We start from the raw sequence: 20,108 nt of genomic DNA, 5'->3' as shown, positions 1-20,108 counted from the left end.
CTTCTATTCAGGATTTGTTCTTTCCACCTAAGTGCTTCAGAAAGCAGGTCAGGTGGGGGAAAAAAGACCCACATACATTTGAAGTGCCTGCAACCAATGGGGATGGGGAAAGATAAAACCGGGTATCCAGCCTGCATCTATCAAAATAACAGTTGGTGCTGAGTTTGAAGGGGGAAAAAAGAACCAGACATATTACATGTGCCAGTCAAAAGAGAAAAATTTTCACAGAAAAATCCTTAGAGTGGGCTTGGTATTGACAGCCAGGGAATCTGAGCTAACAGACTGAGGGTGAAGGTGCTAAGTCCCCAGATCTGCACTGTAACTTCTGGAGTCAAGCCTCTTGGATGACTGGGATTTAAAACCCTGGATCAGCAAGAGAGAGAGCGCGCCAGGCCAGAGCAAGCTGGTTCCTCAAGAAGGAGCACAGAATAGACAGACCTGAAGATCCATTCCAAACCCAAAGCTTTCAGTTCTAAGCCTTGCAGTGAGAACAACTTTGTGACGACCCAACTGTGGAAGAGGAACTGGAGAAACAAACCTAGGCCCCACACTCAGGGAACTCAGAGTTCAAAGAGACAGGAAGAGCAACCCCTCCCTCTGCCCAACCCAGCCCTATCCTCAAAGAACTTGAGGTTTAGGAAGAGAAAACACGGAAGAGAATTAGAAAGTAATACAGAGTATCATGTGGCTTGTATGGTGAACTGGGTCAATCACTACCCTTTTCTTGGACTGTGGTTCCTCATCTATTAAATAAGACATCATACCCAGTGATCTCTAAAAGTCCCTCCAACCACAGCCTTCTCAGATTCTCTATAACTATAGATGTTATAAAAGTTCCAGTCAGACAAAGGTTATTATAGATTGGGGTAGTCCAGGAAAGTTTCATTGTTTGGAGGGACAGTGAATATGGCATTTGGGGAAGAAAAAATACCTTTCACATCCTCATTTCCTTTCTCTCTGCAGCTCTGGACACTTCTAATGTGATGGTCAAAAAGCAAGTATTTGAGCTGTTAGCTGCTCTCTCTATCTACTCCCCTGAAGGTCACAAGCAAACTCTGGATGCCCTGGACCACTATAAGGTAAAATTGAGACAAATTCCCAGAGGAATCCTGGTGAACATATGGGACCCGAGGGAACCTCTTCCCTAGAATTCTGTGCTAACAGGAGAAGACATCACCATCCCCAATCACTCACAAACACATCCCACTGTTGGGCAGCCTTATGTAAAGAGCCCAGGACAAGGAGTAGAGGAGGGGGAAGAGCCAGAGAAGAAGCAGCTACTGTCCTTCCATTGGAGAATCTGACAATAGTCAGAACTCTGTCCTATATGAGATGGAGACACAGCTTTGTCCCCAATAAACCCTAATCTAAGAGGAAAAATGGGATGGATGTAGTTGAAGATCCCCTAACAATGTCAATAGAGTCTTCTATAGAGACTTCTTGAGGTTGGAGCCTAGGTTTGTAGCTCCAGCTCTTCTACAGTGGTCATTCTTACTGTAAGGCTTAGAACTGGAAGCCTTGGCCAAACCCTAAGGAACAGCAGCTGTCACTCCATGAAGCCACATCCAATAGGGCTATCTGGGCATGGGAGGGAATGGGTCCCAGCCAAACCCTTTGATCTCCCTCTCTTATATCCCTTATATCCATTATCCCTAGATGGTCAAGAGTCAGCAGTACCGCTTCAGTGTAATCATGAATGAGCTCTCCAATACAGACAACGTTCCCTACATCATCACGCTGTTGAGTGTCATCAACGCCATCATCTTGGGCACAGAGGAACTCAGGGCCCGAACTCAGCTCCGGAATGAGTTCATCGGTAACCAGCTCTGCTCCTTCCCCTCCCTTCCTGAAGAAAAGCTGAAGGCAGGAAGGAACCCTGACCCAACTTCAGTGAGAAATTAGGCATTTATCCAATGATAAAAACAGTTCATCCCCATTTCTGTAGTCTCCCAAAGTCTACAAAGCACTTGAACCATAACATCCCTGGAAGGGAAAAAAGGAAGTGCAGATATTTTACAGATGAGGAAATAGGAGGCCAGAGAAGGAAAGAGATTTGCCCAAGCCCACATGGCTAGTAAATGATTCAGCTTGGCTTGCACTCAGTTCTTTGGACCCATTGGTTTTTTTTTTTAATTTATTTTATTTTTAATTTATGGAATAAAACAAGCATTTCCATAACAATAATACAATAAAATATGATTGCATGTGAAACTGCAATATTATGCACAATTTGCTATTCTTTTCAAATATACAGCAAAATTATCAAGTAAATTTTTTTTTCCTTTTTTAAATTCCTTCCTCTCACCCAGCCCTAGAGATGGTCACCAACAGACACAAATAAGTGTGGGTATATATACATATACATACATATATACATACATACATATATAACTTAGCTTGCTACAATTCCTTCCCTTTTTTGGGTAACACTTTCCTCATCTGTCAAAAACCTCTCCTAGCAATTAAATGAAGATAGATCAATATTCATCTATTGTTGTTGCTCTGCCAAGGCAAGATAACATACTCCTTAACGTGGGAGTCACTGATCTATCTCAGGTAACAAATATAATAATTGTTTTTGCTTTGATTTCCCCAGGTCTCCAATTGCTGGATATTTTATCCAAACTAAGGTAAGGTTCCTACTTTCCTGATCCTTCATCCCTCTTCCTGACTTCAACCCAATTCACTTTCAAATTTAAGAGTCTGCCCCCAAAACCCCTTCAGGCTTCCTTCCTACCCCATCCCCTTCCCACTGATACCCTTCCAAAACAGCTGGCAATGCAAAATTTCTATCAGACAGATTGGCTACGGAGGAGTCTTTGGACAGCTCTTCCTTGCCTCTCCAGCAGGGGGTATCCTGGCACTCTGTGCCATGTATTCCCATCAGGAATAATAGCATCACAAATTTAGAATGGAAATATGAAGAAAAGGATCTTAGAGATTAACTCCAACTCCCTCGTTTTACAAATGAGGATCTAGGGAAGAAAGTGAGGTGATACATATGCTAATAAGTAACAGAACTTGGATTTGAACCCAGGTCCTCAGATTGTAAAGTCCAGTCTTCTTTCTACAGTACTATGTTGCCTCTGGTTATCATTTAACACAATCTTTGCTGTTAGGAAGTATTTTCTTTTCTTTTTTCCTTTTTTTCTTTTTCTTCCTTTTTCTTTTTTTGGCAAGGCAGCTGAGGTTAAGTGATTTGCAGGTCACACAGCTAGGATTTGAACTCTGATCCTCCTAACTTCAGGGATGGTTCTCTATCAACGCTCCATCTAGCTGCCCCAGGACATATTTTTTAATTATATATGGAATCCTTCAAACTCAATAAATAAGAAAATAAATAAAATTCCTTACTAAGAGTTTGCTGGTAAATGTTTGACAACTAGCTCTTCAACATGGTTTTAATTTTAATTCACAATATTAACATTTTCTCCATCACTTTCTTAAGTCTAGATCATCAACAAACAACAAAAATAAGAAAAATTAACATTTATATAACATTTATTACGTGCCAATCATTGTGTAAGCGCTTTATAAATATTACCTTATTTGATCCTTAGTACATAAGTGCTATTATTATCCACATTACAATTAAAGGAATTAAGGCAAAAAGCAGTAAAAATGACTAGCCCAAAGACTCATGGCTTGTAAGGATCTGAGGCCCAATTCAAACTTAGGTTTTGGGCCCAGAACTTTATTCACTATCCACTTAGCTGCCTTGAAAAATCAAATACTGATTTATAACATTTGCTTATTTTTCAACATATAAGAGTTGGCTCTGAGAGCTGATAGGAGTAGTCTTCAATGCATCCCTGTTTGTTCTGTAACTCAAGCCCATTTTTATTTGTTAAACTTACTAGGATGAGGATTGGAAGATTAAATGTCATCTCAGAAGGATCTGTGATTTCATCATGATGAATGTTCTCTCCAGCCATGTGGGTTCACAACCCATCCATGCCTGTCCATTTTCTGCCAATAAACTTAGTGATGAATCAGTCTCAATGTCATGACAGTGCAGACTTCCCATCTGAATTGAGCTATTGTTTGAATTAGTCATACAATATTAGATCACTTAATTATAGATTAATCCTCACTCAACTCCACTGGAGTAGTCAGAATCTCTTAGAAATAGCTTCAGAAATTTCTTTGCCATCTCATGAAATCCATCTACATTATCCTCTTCAAGCAAAATTGTGGTAGTAAATATTTAACTACTCAACTTAGGCAGAAGAGGGAATGTACTTAACTTAGGTTAAGTTAAACCTAAAACTTATAAAGCAGCGGTCATCAAAACTATTTGATGCTAGCTAAGAAATAAGAGTAGTGGATCGGTGGAATAAATTAGACACACATGACACAGTAATCAAAGCCTATAGTAATCTAGTTTTTGATAAACCCCCAAATGTCTGCTTCTGGAATAAGAACTCACTATTTGACAAAAATTGCTGGAAAATAATATGTCCAGAAACTCTATAACATAAACCTACATCTCACATCCTATGTCAAAAAAAAAATCAAAATGGGTATATAATTTGGGCATAAAGGATGCCTTTATGCCCATAAACCAATTAAGAGAGCAAGGGATAATTTACCTATCAGATCTTTGGAGAAGGTAGAAAATTATGAACAAAGAACAACTAGAGAACATTATAAAAGGTAAAATGGACAACTTTGATTATATTACATTAAAAAGTTTTTGCAGAAACAAAACCAACAGAAACAAAATTAAAGAGGAAGTACAAACCTGGGGAAAAAACCTTTACGGCCAGTGTTTTTGATAAAGGTCTCATTTGTAAAAACTATGTCAAATTTATAAGAATACAAGTCATTCCCCAACTGATAAATTGTCAAAGAATATGAACAGACAATTTTCAGATGAAATTAAAGCCATCTGTAGTCATATAAAAAATGCTCTATATCACTATTGATTAGAGAAATGCAAATTTAAACAACTCTAAGGTACTACCTCATGCCTGTCAGATTGGCTAAGATGACAGGAAAAGATAATGATAAATGTTGGAGGGAATGTGGGAAAACTGGGTCACTAATATATTGCTGGAGCTGTGAAATGATCCAACCATTCTGGAGAGCAATCTGGAACTATGCCCAAAGGGCTATAAAACTGTGCATACCCTTTGACCCAGCAATGTCTGTACTGGGCCTGTATCCTATGGCACACTTTTAAAGCTTAATCTGTATTAGTAACATTTAACCATCACTTTCTTATGTCTAGACAATCAACAAAACAATAAATCAAAATCTTGATTTACAGCTTTTGCCAGTTTCCAAGCTGTAAATGCTCAAACCAGTAACTTAACAGTTGGGTCTCTTGAGCCATTTAGAATTGGCTCCTGCCTACAAGTAGTCACGCATAAAAGGAAAGAAAATTAGTACTCCTCTTAAGGATAGAAGAGCTTCTGGTGATGTCTATATCATATCCAGATTTAACAGTGCCACTTAATGCCCATGTTTTCCTAGGCTGGTAAATGGTTCAATAGATGGAGCCTTATTTTTTCCCTTTGGCAAAAGATAGATTTATTTAGGGAAGAGACAAAATGAAAGGATATAGTAGACACTGGGAATGGCAAATATGAATTAGAGTTGGGAGAGTATATGGAAGATATTTACTCACAGTTACTTAGTAGAAAGGGAGCACCCCATGAGGTTGGGCCCCTGGCTAACACCCGAGTTCTTGAAAGGGTCTCAGCTCCCTAGAAGAGTTAGTTAGCTGTAAGGAAGAGAAGTGGGGCTGGGAAGCATGGTGGAGCTAGATACTCTGTGGCATGGGGGAAGGGGAAAGACACCACAAGGCAGAGTGCCTATGGTGCACTGACCCGAAGGAAGTAGGCAAGCCTTACTTTTGAAGACTGGAATCAACCAACATCTTTCAAATAAATACCTATTATGTTCCCAGAACTATGCGAAATTCTGGGGGTACAAAAAAAGGGAGAGTACTCCCTGCCCTTAGGGAGCTTACAGTCTAATGAGAAAGACAGCATACAAATTAGTATGTACAAATAAGATGCAAACGGGATAGGTTGGGAGTGATCACCAGAGAGAAGGAATCAGTAAAGAAAACGGAGTTAGAAGCCTGCCTCAGGTGCAACTCTGGGCAAGTCATTTAATATCTCTGAGTCTTAGTTTCCTCATTTATAATTAAAGAAATTGGACTCCTTTCCTTAAGGTCCTTCACAGCTCTGAATCTGTAATCCTGTGATCCAGCTGCTCCTTGAAACTTAGTTTTATAGCCCAAGGCACTCTCTGAGTGGCTCTTACTCATAGGACATTTTTCCTTCTATCAAACTGAAACTTGCTTCCCAGTGCAGCTTTTGTCTATCTGTAATTTCTTAGTTGTGCCCTCTGGTGTCAATCAGAATTACTTGAAATCCTTTTGGACTAGCCGGCCTTTCAGAACTTAAAGACAGCTCTCCTGTCCTGTTTGGGTCTTCTCTTCCCCAGTCTGTTTGGGTCTATTTTCTTCCTTATTCTGGTCACCTTCATTCTGATCTACCCACTTTAGTTTGTCTTCATTCTGATTAAACTCAGGAATCCAGATATGTATGATAAGAGTAGGGTATGACAAAAAAAACTCACCCCTCCTGTTGTGGACGCACTGTTTCTCTATTCACACAGACTAAAATAAATATGTCAAACTGCTAAGCTTGCAGTCCAGTAAAACTCCCAGATCTTTTTTTTCATACAAATATATATTATTTTTATACAAATATGTATTGTTTGTACTATGATTAGTTCTGATTTTTTTAATCCAGGTATAGGAATTTATTGACATTTTTCCTTAGTAAAAATAATCTTACTAGATTTGACCCATCATTTATAGCTTTATGGTTTGATGCTATCATTCAACATGTTGGAAATCTCTCTCCCTCCTTTGTGTAATTGGAGAATGTCTTAGATCCAGGAAACTAATAACAGCATCACATAACATAGGACCAAGAGACTGGCTGACTGCCTTCCTGACACCTTTCCAGTTTAATGTCATATTATTAATAATAACTCATTGGGTCTTATTGATCAACCAGGTTCAGATCCATATGAGTATATTATCATCTAGTTGATATCTCTTAATTTTGTTTCCTTAGAATGAGAGATTTTGGCAAATGGCCTTGCCAAGATACAGAGATACCTAGAGTGTTCCCTAGTCTATCAGTCTGGCAATCAAGTCAGAAAAGGCAGTGAGATTACTTTGATATAACCTGTGCTTGATAAACCCATGTTGGCTAACGTGTTTGAAAAAGATAAGAATCCAACCCGAAACAATCCTAGAGGCCAGTCGGTTGTTACTTGAATATGACTTGCTTTATGCAGAGGTCTAGAAGCAAGGGGAAGAGAGGGGAAGACACACAGATTTAGTCCTCCAGGGTTTGACCTCTGCTGGAAATATAATAGGAATACAATTTGATTAAATAAACATTTATATAAGACCCCCCTTCCTCCATGTACAGGTCTGGGAATTCAAAAAGTAGGAATGTATAAATCCCCACATGGAGACAATGTGCACAAACGATCATACAAATGTCCTTCAACCCTGAGAGGACCTAGACATCACACGTGGATCTTTGTAAACTTTGAGGTTTTATGTGACCTTGTTTCCAGAGCTCCACGAAAGTGGCCCCATTCCCTGAGCTCCTATATATGAGAACTGATCATATTTATAAATGTTTAAACTGTTTAGCAAGGTAATGACTTTTGCCATGGAAAATAGAAATTAAATGATTCTTTCAGGAACACTTTTAGGGGAGAGGTTGAATAAGACCCCTTTCAGCTTTGAGATTTGGGATTCTATGGCCTCAGTGAGGACTTAAGTTGGGAGACATTGGGACAAAGGTAGAACATGGTCATCTGAACCCTTGAACCCTTAGCCTTGGACATGGTCTAAGGAATGGATCTGGTTGACCCAGTAAGAACTCAGTGGCTGCTGAGTGCCAAGGCAGGCTGATCTGTAATAGTCCTAACCTGGAGCAGCCCGGGAGAAGCCCAGACTTTTTCCTCACCTCTTTATGATGCTTGTGTGGAATTACTGGGCCTTCTTGGTCACTGGAGAGGAATGCCAAGATCCTGTCGCTGAGTGGGTGGGTTAGAGCGGAGATCTCTCCCTTTGCTCTTTCCTACCACCTGGCCTCTCAGTTCTGCTTCCCACTCTCCATCCTGCTGCAGAGACATTGAAGATGCCGACCTCCTGATCCAATGCGACACTTTTGAGGAAGCCAAGTCTGAGGATGATGAAGAGCTGCTCAGAATCTTCGATGGGATTGACATGAGCAATCACCAGGAGGTCTTCTCCACGTTGTTTAATAAGGTCAGGGGAGGGGCAGCTGGGTGTGGGAAATCCAAGGGAAGAAGAAAAGGAAGTAGCCTTTAGGTTAAAGGGGAATTAGTGTAGGGTAAAGGGAAGAAAGACTTCCTGTAGAATTAGAGATTCAGTCATCTTTAAGTCAGTCCATTGCTTCTTGACTCCATTTGGGATTTTCTGGGCAGAGATACTAGAGGGGTTTGCCATTTCCTTCCCCAGTTCATTTTACAGATGAATAAACTGAGGCAAATAGAGATAAGCAATTTGCCCAGAGTCACACAGCTACTAAGTACCTGGGGTCAGATTTGAACTCAGGGAGAATAGTCTTTTCTTGGTACTCTTTCCTTAGCCAGAACTTAGTACCCCAAAATTAGAGAGAACTGCTATACAAATCCCAACTCTGATGTTTGTATGGCTTTGGGCAGATCATTCTCTCTGGGTTGCAAGGACCTCATTTATAAAGCTGGAAGTGGGGGGGAAAGGGGAAATGAAGACAGAATGAAATAATCTAAGATCCCTTCTAGCTCTAAATGTTGATGACTTATAAGAGAATAGCCTTTGAACGAGTTGATGGTAAAAATGTGGAAAAAGACTGAATTGGTTCAAATTTATCATCCAGAATAAAGGAGATAATATTCCCAGTGCCTTCTGTTTTGATCAGGCCATAAATGGAAATGGGCACTATGTGTAAATGGCAACCAGTTCTGGTTAGTACATTTTAAGAAGGCCTCAGACAAATGTGTCTTACAGGAGAACAGCTACTATGGGAAGAGAGAAAATATGAAGGCAAAAGATAATCAGCTAGGGATATAAGGCTTTCAGGAGATGAAAGATTCATTGAACATGGGATAAATGTTAAGACTAAGAGGGATCTTAAAGATTATTTAATCCAATGTGGAAATATATTTGATATGCCCTCACATGTATGATCAAAATCCAATTTCTTATCTTTTCAAGTAAAAGGGAGGTGTGAGAGGAAGGAGAGGATTTAGAACTCAAATTAAAATACATTTTATATGTATTTGAGAAATATTTAATGGAATAAATGAAAATAATTTTAAAAAATTTTAGACCAACTACCTCATTTAATGGCAGGTCTGGGAATCAAATTCAACTCTCCTCCAGTTACCTAATGCAGCATATGTTCTACTAAACCACATTGTTCATCAAAATTATTCAATAATTTGATAAATATGTACTATATTCTAGTCTCGTTGTTAAGTGCTAGGGTTACAAAGAAAGGCCTTCAGATTTGAAGAACTGACATTTGCAAGAAAAAGTAAACTTGTTTTAGTCAGCCTTAGAAGGCAGACCTAGGAGTAAATGGGGAAATTCAAAGGAGACAAATTTAAACTCAGAATGACGGGGAAATCTTTCTCATATTTATAGATGTTTAGACTGTTCAGTAAGGTAATGGCTTTTTTGCCATGGGAAGTAGAAATTAAATGATCCTTTCAGGAACACTCTTAGGGGAGAGGTTGAATAAGAACCCTTTAAGCTTTGAGATTTGGGGATTTTATGGCATCAGCAAGGACTTAAGTTGGGGAGACACTGGGACAAAGGTAGAACATGGTCATCTGAACCCTTGAACCATTAGCTTTGGACATGGTCTGAGGAATGAACCTGATTGACCCAGGCTGGAGCAGAAGTCTCCTTCTCACTGTGGGGAGGATGAGAAGAGGAAGGAGAATGATTCTGACCATGGCTCCTTCTCTTCCAGGTGAGCTGTTCCCCCATCTCAGTCCAGTTGCTCTCTATCCTGCAAGGTCTCCTGCACCTGGAACCCACTCACCAGTCGAGCCTGCTGCTATGGGAAGCTCTGGAAATTCTGGTGAATAGAGCTGTGCTTTTAGCCAGTGATGGTAAGGTTTGATCCCAGCTTGCCATCTCCATCCTCCATGTTCTGTCTCAAATATCATCGTACAAAGGGGCCTTCCTCCCAGCTTTTACTTTTTTGAGGAACTGCCAGGGACACAGACAACCAGGCCTGTTCTACTAGCCCTCTTCCAACTCATACTGACTGTTTTAAACTCTGTTTCAGAAGAGATCTGATCATTTCAGGTGCACTAAAATATAAATGACTGGCAAATGTTTACTCTAGGAAATTTCTCTGAAGGGAACAGGTTGAGAGGGCAAGTCTAAACCCATAGGAAAAATGACTTCCAAGATCATTCCCAACTCCTGAGCTTCTGTGATTCTCTAATGGAGATTTTAATTCATTTTTCTAGGTAAGGAACTCTTTGACTCAGGGACCACTCTGATGACAGGCAACCTATACTCATACAGGACAAGTCTTGAAGCTATTTGGACTCTAAAATCCCATTCTGGCACTAACTTTCTCTCTGACCAGGCCAAGCCATCTTCCTGGTATTTACTTACCTCCTTAGTAAGATGAGAAGATTGGATCAGATAATAAAAATGATAGCAATAATAACTCATACACATCTGTATGTATGTGTATGTTTATATATGTATTTATGTGTACACACATACAATTTCCAGTCACTTCTGTTTTCTTGGGTCAAGCAAAACATGTCTAGTCCTCTGTCTACTACTGCTTGGAGGCAGTGATTGTGTCCCATCCCTTCTATTCTCCAGGCTAAACATTTTCAGTTTCTTCATCTGCCCCTCGGAGCATATTCTTCATTCCCCTCATTCTCTCAGTTGCCCTCCTGTGGACATAGGAGGATGTGGCACAGGAATTGAACAGAGGAGTGTTAGAGACAGAGAGATTTTCAGTCATTTTTGGAACTATCTGACTCTTTTTGTAGGGTTAAAAAGTACTTTCCTCACAACTCTGTGGGATTAGAGAAGCCATATATTACTTCTATTTTATAATTGAGGAAACTGATAATTGTGAGAGTGACTTTCCCAGAATTGTAAGGCTGATAAGTGGCAGATCTGAGACACAATCACAAATATTTTTCCAATTCCATATCCTTATTACTTTATTATACCTTTCCAGCTTTGATGTTCTTTCACTGCTCTGACTTCCTATAGAGCCAGTCCTTTATCCCAGTACTTACTCCTCCTTAGCACCCATTCATAAACTCATTAGCCCCTGAGTACTCCCTTGAGGTTCTGACCTGTCTCTAGGAGATATCAAGGTACATATTGTAATGTTTCTGAGAGGAAAAGGAAAGTTCACAGGAGAGGCTGAGGGAATGGGGTGAAATAAGCTTCCTTCTAACTCATTCTAGTCTCATTCTGGGTCCAAGAAAGGAGAGGAGAGATCTCAGTCCTAAAGCTTTCCTATTACTATCCCACCCCCTACCCATGGCTCCCAAACTTGTAAGAGTCCTAAGCTTATTCAGGGAGTTTCGAGTCTAGCCCAGACCTGAATAGAAATCCTATTTTTAGTATCCCCCAGAATTGGTCCCCTACTCATCACATTTTCCTAAGGTAGTCCACTCTTCTAGGAACTTTTTACCTAGACTGATCTGGAATCTGTCTTTTGGCAACTTCTGTTTTCTTGGGTCAAGCAAAACATGTTCAGTCCTCTGTCTACTACTGCTTGGAGGGAGGCCGTGGCATATGCTCCAGTCACCTTATTCTCCCAGTTGCCCTCCTGTGGACATAGGAGGATGTGACACAGGAACTGAACAGAGGAGTGTTAGAGACAGAGAGATTTTCAGTCATTTTTAGTCCTTTCTGATGCTTTATTTGGAGTTTTCTTGGCAGAGATATTGAGGTAGTCTGCCTTTTCCTTTTCCAGCTCATTTTACAGATGAGAAAACTGAAACAGACAGGGTAAAGGGGCTTGTCCAAGGTCTCACAGGTAGTAAGTGACTGAGATTACTTTTTTATTTTGCTGAGGCAATTGGGGTTAAGTGACTTGGCCAGGGTCACACTGCTGAGATGTATTAAGTGATTGAGGCTGGATTTGAACTCAGGTCCTCCTGACTTGAGGGCCAGCACTCTATGCACTGTATCATCTTGCTGCTCTGAGATTACATTTTTCACTCAGGGCTTCCTGACTCCAGGCCAGCACTGTATACACTACACCACTTAGCTGAATACAGTCCTCCATATGTGCCCTGACCAGAGCTGGAGGACACCACATTGATGACTCTTCTGTATTTAGGCACATTGCCTCACTTAATACAAACCTAAATTCCTGTGTACTGTTGGTATAGTGTTGACTCATAGAGCTTACAGTTCACTAAAACCTCCAGCTCTTTTTCACAGGTATTCTGTGAAGTACACACTGTACTTGTGGAGTTGGCTTTTTAGACTGAGTCAAAAACTTTATTTAATAAATCTATTTATTTATTATTTATAATCTGTTTAAATGAGGAAAACATGGTCCTTGCCCTTTGGGAGTTCAGGTCTTTGGGGGAGTGACAAACATGACCTTTGGAACAAGGCATGGCTTGACATATTTACAGAGTTCTCTCACCCTTGCTAGCCTGCCTTGTTGCTATCCAGGACCCTCCCCACAGATTTACTGGATCTGGACTAAAGGGGTTCGCAGAGTACATGCCCACATGTTAGCATTCCAAGAGATTTTATGGTTCTAAGCCCTTATTTTTTAAAAATTTCTTTGTGATTTATTATTTTTAAAATAACTTTTTATTTTTTCCAAATACATACAAAAATAGTTTTCATCATTCACCTTTGCAAAACCTCGTGTTCCAAATTTTCTTCCTTTTTTTCCCTCCATCCCCTAGACAGCAAACAATCCAATGTGGGTTAAACATGTGCAATTTTTCTAAACATATTTCCATATTCATCATGTTGCCAAGAAAAATCAGATCAACAAAGGGAAAAAAAGCATGCAAACAAACAATGACAACAAAAAAGATTAAAATATATGTCAAGCCCTTAAGAGAACAAGTGGTTCATCCAGTAAATGACAAAGTCCTTCCCCCATCTGTCTCACTAGGTCACTTGCTACCTATAGATCTGAGTTTTTTAAAGTTGAAAGGAAGCTGATGAAGTTTTCATCCTTTATTGTATTGATAAGGGAAACTGAGACTCAGAGAGGCAGGACTTGCCCAGTCACCTACCTAGTAAATCAGAAAGCCAGGACTCCAGACAGATTTCCTAATTCTCAGAGTCAGAACTTCAGCTTGCAGGGTCACATATCAGTGCCATGTTATGCCATGTTATGGCAGTGACATGTTATATCAGCTAAAGTCCAGCCTTTAAATAATTCCTTTGGAAGAGAATGGGAGAAGAAAGCCAGGTAAAGATCCCCAAACTCCCATCAGTGGTCCTACTGGTAGTCCTACTTGTTTTTGCCAATCACAGATCCACTTTTTGATCTTACCTTGGGAAATTAGTCCCTGAGATTTAGTTCTTGCTAGGTGAGACAGGATGAGACTTTGTTCTGTTTTCCAGGATTTAGTGGATGAGTCTGCCTTAAAGGAACAACATTTAGAGCTGGAAAAGACCATGACCGTAAAAATGAGGCCCTAGAAAATTGAGGATATCCAGGCACTGTAAGAACAGAAGTCAAAACCAAAAATTTTATGGGTTTTTAGAGATCATCTGGTCCAACTGTCTCACTTTACAAAGAAAGATGAGTGTCAGAGGAGGAAAGGGACTCCCCCAGAGTCATAGGCCAGCCTTTGGGAGTCCAGTATCCATTCTAGAACATTCCATTCTGGTGATTCAGGCTTCTAAGATCAAAAGTCTTAAGGACTCTCAGCTGAGAAGACTCATGGGCCAAAGGGTATGGAGCTCCCTGCTGACAGAAGCTTGGGAAGCCTTGAGAATGTGCAGACAAAAAAAAGAGAGAGAGAGAGAGAGAGAGAGAGAGAGAGAGAGAGAGAGAGAGAGAGAGAGAGAGAGAGAGAGAGAGAGAGAGAGAGAGAGAGAGAGAGAGAGAGAGAGAGAGAGAGAGAGAGAGAGAGAGAGAGAGAGAGAGAGAGAGAGAGAGAGAGAGAAAGAGAAAGAGAAAGAGAAAGAGAAAGAGAAAGAGAAAGAGAAAGAGAAAGAGAGAGAGAGAGAGAGAGAGAGAGAGAGAGAGAGAGAGAATGTGCAGACAGAACACACAACCAGGGTCATAGGATTTTAGAGCTGATCAGCTAGTCTTAGTCTTAAAGTTACATTTATTTCAATTAACAAACACTTATTCTCTCCCACTCTTTGGAAAAAAAGAAAAAAAGGACAAACAAAGCTCTTGCATAATCAATCAAAGCAAATTCCTATATTGACTACATCTGAAAATGTACGTCTTATGCTGTAGCTTGAGCAGGTCACCTGTGTCTCAGAAGCTGTGCTCTCCAGGCTAGAATTGCATTTGGTCATTGCATTGACTGATATTCTCGAGTCTTTCATTGTTGTTTATCTTGATAGTGTTATTTCTGAATAAATCAGATAGCTTCTGCTCACTTCATTCTGTGTTAATTTGTAGCAATCTCTCCTCTGTTCTTTTGAAACAGTACCTAGTAAGCATTTTATAAATGCTTGTTGCTCTTTCTCTCTTGTTTAGAGCTGAGAAGGATCATAAGAGTATTTAGTCCAGACCTCCTCATTTTACAGATGAAGGCACTTGAAGTATAGAGATGATATGATCTGTTCAAAGTCACACAGTTAAGAATTGGCAGAGCTGGGATTTGAATCCAAGTCTTTCAACTCCAAATTCTGTATTCTTTCCACTATACCATGTTTTAATAATCCTTCCCTCCTTTACCCTCAGTTACCTTCCAATATGGAAGTACATCCCTTCTTAGGGTGCAATAATATCAATTAGGAATCAATAATTAATCAATAAAATCAACTGAAGAAGATATTAATATCTCATAATTTGTTAAGACCATCCTCTATTGATGGATAGTTCCTTAGTTCCTTGCCAAGACAGAGCTTCTATAAATATTTAGTATAGATGGACCCTTTTCCTGTTTTTTAAATCTTTCTTGACCCATCATTTTACAGAAGAAATTTGAGATCTAGAAAGGGAGAAGAAGGAATATTCCTAAGTCAAAAGGGTAGCAAGTGGCCAAATAGGACTCAGATCCTCATTTGACTAATTCCATAGCCTTATTCAGCCACACTGATACTCTAATAGTGTTCACTTTGATTTCCCCTAATTCTATCTCTGTTTGGTCTTAGAGACTTTAATCTTAGCCTTGTCTCAGTTTAGGATGAAGGAGGCCCTTTTTTTTCAGTGAAATCCCATTTTTCCACTCAGCCTCTCTGTCTATTTATAGTCTCCCTTCCATTTCATTTAAACAGAATCAGAATCTCAGATTTGGAAAAAACTTCAGAAATTTCTAGTCGAACTATTCAACCCTACCTATCCACATCAAGAAGTCATCTACGGTCTCTCCCTGACTCCTGCTTATACCCTTCCAATGATGGGGAAATTATTCTTTTTTATAGTTCTAATAAATTAAGAAGTTTTGTTAGAAACATTTTTCCAAAATTTAATTTCAATCCTTAGTTCTGATTTCTGGGACACATAGGGCAAATCTAAGCCCACCTATATGACATTCCTTTCATCCTTAGATAATAATTAAAGGTGATAAAGGGAAGGGTTGCTTTTGGGGGCTTTTTTTTGGGGGGGTTGTTTATTTTTGTTGAGGCATTTGGGGTTAAAAGTGACTTGTCCAGGGTCACACAGCTAGGAGGTATTAACTGTCTGAGGTCAAATTTGAACTCAGGTCCTCCTCACTTCAGGGCTGGTGCTCTATCTACTGCACCACCTAGCTGCCCCTAGAGAATGGTTTTTAATCATAACTTAGTGAAAAAAATTCTGAATCTGGAATCAAAAGACTTAGATTCACATGCCAGCTCTGCCATTTCTTAACTGTGTGGCCTTGGACAGATCATGTCACTTATGTACTTCAAGTTTCCTTCCTCTCTCAAAATGAGGGAGTCTGAACTAAAAATGCTCTTATTATTCCTCTCAGCTCTAAATTTATTTTTAATATTTTATTTTCCCAAATACATGCAAAGATAGCTTCTAACATTCACCTTTGCAAAAACCTTGTGTTCCAAATTTTTCTCCCTCTCCCCCTGGCTTCCCCCTCCCTAAGATAGCAAGCAATCGATTATAGGTTAAACATGTACAATTCTTCTAAACATATTTCCATATTCGTCATGTTGTGCAAGTAAAATCAGATCAAAAGGGGAAAAACACAAGAGTGAAAAAACAACAAAAAAGGTGGAAATACTATCTAGTTCTAAATTTATGAGCCTGTCGGTCCACACAAGTCTTTCCTTTTCTATGGTAGGTAGACTTCAGAATTTCATTCCTCTTTGAGTTCCTGTTTGCAAAAAAGACACCACTTGCTCCCCACCTCCCCAGTCTAGCTCTTGTCCATCCTTTCTGGGATTCCTTGTGCTTCTCTCCATTCAGCCCCTCTCTCTCTCATCATATCTCTCTCCCTAACTTTATTCTCTCTTTGTCCCTTCTTTGCAGTCCAAGAGAGCAGCATTGAAGAAATAGTAGAGAGACTCCTATCCATGAAGATGCGTCCTCAGCAGAGCCCCAAGAGCCATAACCTGGTCAAGACAGCCCACAAGTGTATCCAAACCAGCCTGGAAATAGTGGAACCCTCCCTGAAGGGCAGCCCCAAGAAAAATGCCTCTGGGCCATCGGCAGCCAGTGACAGTGCAGAGATTGTTAAAGTTGTTCGCCTTCAGGCAGCCTCTGGCCCAGCCCTTGCTGCAGCCCCCCAAACTGACACAGCCAACCTTCCCCCACCCCCTCCCCCTCCTCCTCTGCCCAACTTTGCATGGGCCCCGCCTCCAGCTACTCCTATGTTCTGTAAAGCTTGTGCCCCTCCTCCTGCTCCTCCTCCTCCACCTCCACCTCCTTTGCCTAGAATACCAAAGACTTCCCCTCTGCCTAGCCTGGGTGGCATCCCACCCCCTCCCCCTCTGCCTGGCCTGAGTGGCATCCCACCTCCTCCCCCTCTGCCTGGCCTGGGTGGCATCCCACTCCCTCCCCCTCTGCCTGGCTTGGGTGGCATTCCTCCCCCTCCAATGAATGGCATTGAAGAAATAGTGGTTGCTCAAGTGGACCATGGTCTGGGTTTTGCAAGAGTTCCAAACCACAGGAAAGTGAACCCTCCTACTCTGAGGATGAAAAAGCTGAACTGGCAGAAGCTTCCTTCCAATGTGGTAAGAGGTATGTCTAGTACTGGGGCAGTTTCTTTCTAGGTAATAGGAGCAAGTCATGAGAGAAACCAGATGTTGCAAAGATGCACTATGGCCTAGAGAATCCTCCCTATGACCTGGGCCTCAGTTTCCCCATTTTAGGTCTTTTTTGACTCTTACATCTCATGCACCTGTGATTCAGGCAAGGGGAAGGAAGGGAGAAAAGATACTCCACAGATCCATATCATCGATAATTTTCCCCTTTTTTCCTGAGCCTGATTTGATCTGTCCCTAGCTAGTTCCCATTAGCTGCAGAAGTTGGGGATAGAGATGAAAAACCCCTTCTTTTTTCTTTTTTTTAAAGTAGTATTTTAGTAGTACAAAAATAGTTTTCAACATTCACCTTTGCAAAACCCTGTGTTCCAAATTTTTTGTCCTCTCTCCCCAAGACAGCAAACAATCCGATACAGGTTAAACATGTGCAATTTTTCTAAACATATTCCGATATTCGTCATATTGTCCAAGAAAAATCAGATTAAGAAGGGAAAAAAACAAGCAAACAAACAACAAAAAAGATGAAAATATTATGCTTTGATCCACATTCAGTCCTCTTAGTTCTCTCTCTGGATGCAGATAGCACTTTCCATCACAAGTCTATTAGGATTGCCTTGAATCACCGCATTGTTGAAAAGTCCCAAGTCTATGCCATAATTTTGTTATTACTATTTACAATGTTCTTTTGGTTCTGCTCCCTTCATTTGGCATTAGTTCATGTCTTTCCAAGTCTTTTTTTGAAATTAGCCTGCTCATCATTTCTTATAGAATTATAATATTCCCATTGCATTCATATACCATAAATTATTCACCTGCTCCCCAAATGATAGGCATTCAGTCTATTTCCAATTCTTTGTCACTACAAATAGAACTGCTACAAACATTTTTGCACATGTGAGGAAAAAAGGTTTCCTCTTTTATGTTCTCTTGGATACAGACCCAGCACGCACAATTTTATAGCATAAAATTTGCTTTGGAGCTGCTGGGAAGCAGGCTGCCATTCCAGTCACATCTCTGTAAGGTTGCACCTGCTTCCTCAGATTGCAACCATTCACCCTCCCCAGGGAAGGATTTACCCAAAAGCCTTTTTAATTTACAACACTTACTTCACATTTAAGATCCATTGTTTTCATTAATAGGAGTCCTCCTTTCACCAATATTGATCTGGAACCCACTATGTTTTAGTCCTGGGATTCTTAACTTTTCCTGTTCCATGAGTACCTTTCGCAATCTAATAAAACCTATGGATTCCTTTCTAACACATAAGATTAAAAGGGAAACTCTTTATTGAAATAGTTAACAAGATACTTTTTTTTAAAAAAAGCTCATGGATCTTAGGTTAAGAACTCTTGATTTAACAATAGCAAATGACTTCATGAGTGGACTGTGATTAAAAAAATTTCTCCTCTCAAATCAATCCCTGGAGATGAATCTTTCTGCCCTAAGGCTTGTTCTTGGACAGGAGCCACACAGCATGTCACCAAACTACATGATTCATAGTAATAAGACCCATTGAATTGGATATTGGGTTTGGAATCAAGAAGGTCTGGGTTCAGATCCCACTTTGTACAGTTACTTTGTGACGGAACAAGCCTATATTCAATGAGTAAGAGGACAGTTACACTGGGGAAGGTGATTGTTGATTCTCTGCAGAACTGGAAAGCAGAAGGGCCAGATAAAAGCTGTAATAAAGAACTTCTCAATGGTCCATGAATTTACTAGCAACTTTGGCAACTTCCCCTGAGTAAGTTCATTATGTTAATGGTGCACAAATTATTACTGTTATTATGGTGAGTATTAGCTGACATTTACACAGCACCTTAAGGTTTACAAAGATATAAAAGCTTGCAAAGATGTGAACAATCATTAAAGCTTCACAACAACTCTGTGGGATAAGTACTAGAGGTTTTATTGTCCTTAGAGATCAGGAAATAAAAACTGAAAAGAGAGGAAATGATTTGCTCCCATTCACACAGAAGGTAAGATTTTCTGGATTTTCTGACTCTAAATCCTGTTCTCAATCTCCAGTAAAATTGTCCACAAGAGATTTGACAAATATACTAACCCAAAACCCCATTAATGAAACTCAAAGCCCATTGTTCTAAAGAGGCTCCCTTGACAAAAAAGAGAAGTAAGACTTATAGACATTCTTAGAGCACATAACAACCAGATCATAAGCCTTCAGAAATGTTTTTGAGACCCATAGGAATCGCTTGACTAAACAAAAGAAAAGGCTGCTAACTGGTACCTACCAATAAATTAGTTGAATGTAACTGAAAGTAGTTTACTTCAAGATGGTTGCTTGTGACATGGTTAAGATCCCAGAATGGAATAATAAAAAAAAAAAACAACCCACAAATAACACTGCATGAATTCAACCAACAAATGACTGAAACATATGAATTCGTTTGTACAAATGGAAAGCTGATGGCAAATTGAAATGCTTCCAACAAAAGTTACAGAAGGATTATATTCTTGAGAGTCTGGACTTAAGGAACAATGTAAAGAATTGGTTAAAAAAAATCTCTGCATTGCACCTGTGTTAGAAGCAATATTTCGTAGGGCTGTAGCATATAGGCCAAGCTATCTTTTTTTAAGATCCTATGTCCCGTGAAGATTTCATTAATAGATTTTTTTCCTTTAGAGGTATTGAAACTTTCTTTGAGAATTTGACTAAAGGGACTGCCTTGGG

At 40.0% G+C, this 20,108-nt stretch overlaps 1 protein-coding gene across 6 annotated transcripts in view; it reads left to right on the top strand.

Moving 5' to 3' along the window:
* INF2 (inverted formin 2) overlaps positions 1 to 20,108 on the top strand; it is an 84,302-nt gene that overhangs the window by 40,698 nt on the left and 23,496 nt on the right. For all 6 annotated transcript variants that reach the window (XM_074291047.1, XM_074291048.1, XM_074291046.1 and 3 more), the window contains exons 3-8: positions 964 to 1,079; positions 1,657 to 1,816; positions 2,597 to 2,630; positions 8,176 to 8,317; positions 10,032 to 10,173; positions 16,683 to 17,393. In XM_074291047.1, the coding sequence (XP_074147148.1) occupies positions 964 to 1,079; positions 1,657 to 1,816; positions 2,597 to 2,630; positions 8,176 to 8,317; positions 10,032 to 10,173; positions 16,683 to 17,393 (1,305 nt within the window). The remainder of the gene's footprint in view (positions 1 to 963; positions 1,080 to 1,656; positions 1,817 to 2,596; positions 2,631 to 8,175; positions 8,318 to 10,031; positions 10,174 to 16,682; positions 17,394 to 20,108) is intronic.

This window comes from Sminthopsis crassicaudata, chromosome 2, assembly GCF_048593235.1.
Source record: "Sminthopsis crassicaudata isolate SCR6 chromosome 2, ASM4859323v1, whole genome shotgun sequence".
NCBI lineage: Eukaryota > Metazoa > Chordata > Mammalia > Dasyuromorphia > Dasyuridae > Sminthopsis > Sminthopsis crassicaudata.
This window is presented reverse-complemented; position numbering and strand designations above follow the sequence as displayed.